General features: G+C 38.3%; 1 protein-coding gene across 1 annotated transcript; it reads left to right on the forward strand.

The window, feature by feature from the left end:
- The first annotated feature begins 1,993 nt into the window (after positions 1-1,993).
- Positions 1,994-3,635, forward strand: LOC6539146 (coiled-coil domain-containing protein 40). Its single transcript, XM_043206797.1, has 4 exons — positions 1,994-2,038; positions 2,397-2,678; positions 2,732-3,100; positions 3,223-3,635. The coding sequence occupies exons 1-4, from the start codon at positions 1,994-1,996 to the stop codon at positions 3,238-3,240; spliced, it is 714 nt and encodes a 237-aa protein (XP_043062732.1). The 3' UTR covers positions 3,241-3,635.
- Positions 3,636-3,988: the final 353 nt, after the last annotated feature.

Here is a 3,988-nt window from a genome sequence, read left to right on the forward strand (position 1 = left end):
TTATGTTCGTTGCCACTGTTGGTTCCTACGTTTTAAGGTCATTCAACTGGTTGAATCTCGTAAAATAAAACAAGAGAGAACGCTATAGTTCTCCGACTATCTGATACCCGTTACTCAGCTAGTGAAAGTGCGAAGGAGGCTCTTCAACATTCACAATTTTTGGCGGTTTGTGGGCGTTAGAGTGGGCGGGCAAAAAGTTTTTCTGCAGATCTATAGAAATTGACATTACTAACAAAAAAATAAAAAAAATATCAAAACATTTTACAAAAGTGTGGGCGTGGCAGCTTTGGGCATTGGAGTGGGAGTGTCAAAAAAATTTTGCAAGTCGGGAGAACATGACACGTCTAAAGTTTGGTTGTGAACATTACCCATATAAACGATAATTGTAAAATGAAAAAACTAACTCTCGCACTAATGAACGCATCGACTGACCTCGTTAAACATTCTACAGCGTCTTACCCAAACATATTGTTTAAGGGACACCATGGGAGAGAGAGACTGTTGGCAATGCTGTTAGGATCTGGCTGATGAAATACACTCTCAATACATCTAGGCTGCCTAATTATACTAACTTTCACCAATCCCACATATGTTTGTATGTAACTTAACGTTTATGGGCATACAAAGTTTCTTTCCTTTTTTGTATACATTTTGGATTGTCATATCAATATGCTTTATATCGTTTCGTTCTGCGTAATACATACTTTTATACAATTTTACTCTACGAGTAACGGGTATAAAAAGTTATATTATTTAGATAACTAGAATCGCCATAGTTGTGACCCCGACTAGTGTAAATTGTGCGAAAATTTGAACACAATTTTTCGTTCTATTGTGAAATTTAAGTGCCCGCACACTCACACACATACGTTGACTCAAGTCTACGCGCAACAACCGTTACAATTTGCAAAATTTACAAAGAAGACGCCTGAATTTCAACGACGAAAGCGATCATACCGTTTGCACCACATTGTCGACGACACTGACAAGTTCGACTTGGTGACACTTCATTTGGAGGAAGATGTGGTTTTAGCTGTGGAGGATTTGGTCACTCGTCCACCGGCAGATAACAAGAACGCAGCAATCAAAACAAGCTTGCTGCAGAAGTTCGTTGAGTTGCCCGAATCCAAACTGCGACGACTACTTCAAGGAAAAGGTGCCACCGGCATATTTGCCGCTTAATCTTGGCAAATATGCGACGAAAGCATAATTAAGATGCTAGCTTCCATTCGTCCGCTGCTCCCCTTATGGCATAAGACGGACTTGGACAAGCTTGCGAAGATCGCAGACAAAATGCTCGAAGCCGTTAGGACGTTAGCATGTGCCATCGGTACATCCAACTATTGTTTCTCCTGCGAATCCGGCTATCTGCGCAGTTTCCCCTGCAGACTTTGAAAGTACGTTCCGACAATTTACGTTCGCTCATGCAAGATGTCACGGCATTGAAAAAGGATGTCAAGCGCATCCAATCACGCACCCGGTCACGCAGCTCATATGCTTTATCAGACGTGGCGTCAGACCGATAATTCCGTTCAACAGACTTCATGAGCACAGGAAAATCTTTGTTTCTACCACAAACGCTTTAGTAACAACGCAAATAAATGCCGACTACCTTGCGCAGGAAAAGCTTTGTTTCTACCACAAACGCTTTCCTAACAACGCAAATAAATGCCGACCACCCTGCGCACGCTCTACGCCGTTAAACTAGAGGACAGGACAGCAGCAGCAATCCATCAGTTCAGTCAGCTGTTCCACGGGAAACGGCAAACGGCAGCGTTTACACGTCACCGATCGTACCTCCATCAAAGCACAGGCGAATCAAACATCCGTTTCTACTGTGCAGGGTATTTCTAAATTTCGAGACATATGGGACACCCGTTTCTGACTGACCAAGACGCCTATCCGGAGATTAACTTGCAACTGCGTAAAAGGAAATTAACTTTCTGATCGAGCAAGGCATATATCCAAAAGTCCTTTGTCCAGCCCACTCCTCATGGTCACCAACAAGACGGTGGCTGGAGAGCATGCGGCAATTATCGTAAGCTCAACTCGATTACGATACCAGATCACTATCCGATTGCACCCACGACTTCACCGAACAGCTACATAGTGGGAAAGTCTTCTCAATGCTTAATTTGGTAAAGGTGTACTACCAAATTCCCATGGCAGAATATATACCGATATGCCAAATAGATTGTGGAACTTTCTTCTTTGCAAATATTTGTAAATAATCGACGCTTGTCAAATTATAAAATATAAATATGCACGTTAAATATATTTTTATAAAACCGTTGTTCTATTTACTTTCATAGTTCCACAACTCGTTAAGATGGGGGTAATATTTATATACAATATAAAAAGGTACATGCTGTAGGCACCCAAGTACGGGTGGTTGACGAAGTAGCAGAAGAACTCAAGCTCGTACTGTAATTTTTAATCAACTTATAATTTATTTTCTTCTCATTTTAGAACTATCTATTATTAGACAAAAGTCATTAAAAAGTGACCAAGAGCTGGAAATATCATATAGAAAAGCAAAGGAGTTAGAAATATTTATTAAAAAATTTACATCGAAATTGGAACTACTTAACGACAAAATATATAAAAAGAGGATTTACCATGATGTAGAGGAGAGTGAATTCGACCACGAACAGTCTGAGCAAACTCAAAAACTAAAGGTATACTTTTCGGCCTACTAATTTGAATTATAAATAATAGTATTTTTTCGTAGATTACAGAGCTTAAAATTCTAAAATTGGAAGGAAAAATTATTGAGCTACAAAACGAAATTGAATTTTACAAAGATTTTGTAATAGATAACCACAGGGAAACACTATCATGGGAAACAAAATACAAAATGCTTGAAGAAACTATTAAATGGGCGAAAAAAGAGCGCTCTGTTAAAGGTGAAATAGGTCTGATGAAAACTGAAATACACCGCATGAATATAAGATATAGTCAACTTAAACGAGCCCAGGAAAGTCTTGTTTTAGATCTAGAGCATTGCGTTATGCATCGTGAACAAATCTTTGTCAATGCATCCGTCAAGGAGCACTTACAAACAAAATTTAAGCAGAGAAAAAATGCTTCTCAAATTCAGGTAAGACTTGATGAAGTTCACAATAGGACTGAGCTGATAAGTAATGAAATAACATTTTTATCGGAAAAGCAATTAATTGATGACGTTAATAAAATTGAACGTATGATTTATATGCTCCGTAGAATTCAGACAGATCTTAACGATATAATTAAGGAGGATGCCAACATTCAGGATCGAATAGAAGAAGGAGTGTTGGCTAAACATGCTAACCTGGAGCAAATAATACGAAAACAGATGAGAGCAAAAGCTTATAAAAAGCTCAATTCATTAAAATCACAGCAAGTAATACTTCGTTCTGAGCTGACAGTTCAACAGATATCTCAAAAGCAAAGCGAGCTAAATTATAATCTTACAGAAATTTCAAAGGCTCTTTTGTTCTTGTGTTAAAGTACTTCATGTTCTTAATGACTAGAGATATAAATTTATAATTTAAAATGTATCAATACAGATAAAAATTGTGTTGTGATGTTTGCAGCTTGGGGTTGGAATCAAAATAAAAACATCGGAAATACCAGAATGTGGCATACAAGTTTAATACAACTGTTTTAACACAATCTGGGAGGCCTGATAATGGGGTGTTTACTTCGTTTTTGAAAATAATAAACATACATAAATATAGTGACATATCCATAAGTGCCTAAGACTTGAGCACATGCCTGCACACTAACACATACAACATGTACACACAAACACACCCCACACTACTCTGGATGTACCCAACAGATACCAGATACCTGATAAGTCACCCACTGGTAGACTAACTATCCGTTGCCTAATTTAAACATTCCTTGCTTAAGCCCTCGCATCATCGTCACGTTCTCACGTTCAAAGCTCGGTCTCGCAATCCCGAAAAAACAGAAGTATTAGATTTCAATAAACAAAATAATA

The sequence above is a fragment of the Drosophila yakuba genome, chromosome 2L (assembly GCF_016746365.2).
Source record: "Drosophila yakuba strain Tai18E2 chromosome 2L, Prin_Dyak_Tai18E2_2.1, whole genome shotgun sequence".
Lineage (NCBI taxonomy): Eukaryota > Metazoa > Arthropoda > Insecta > Diptera > Drosophilidae > Drosophila > Drosophila yakuba.

Coding starts and splice junctions, on each gene's coding strand:
- LOC6539146 (XM_043206797.1), top strand. CDS start 1,994: ATGGTCACCAACAAGACGGTGGCTGGAGAGCATGCGGCAATTATC. Junction 2,039..2,396: donor GAGAGCATGCGGCAATTATC/GTAAGCTCAACT, acceptor ACGGGTGGTTGA/CGAAGTAGCAGAAGAACTCA. Junction 2,679..2,731: donor AGCAAACTCAAAAACTAAAG/GTATACTTTTCG, acceptor ATTTTTTCGTAG/ATTACAGAGCTTAAAATTCT.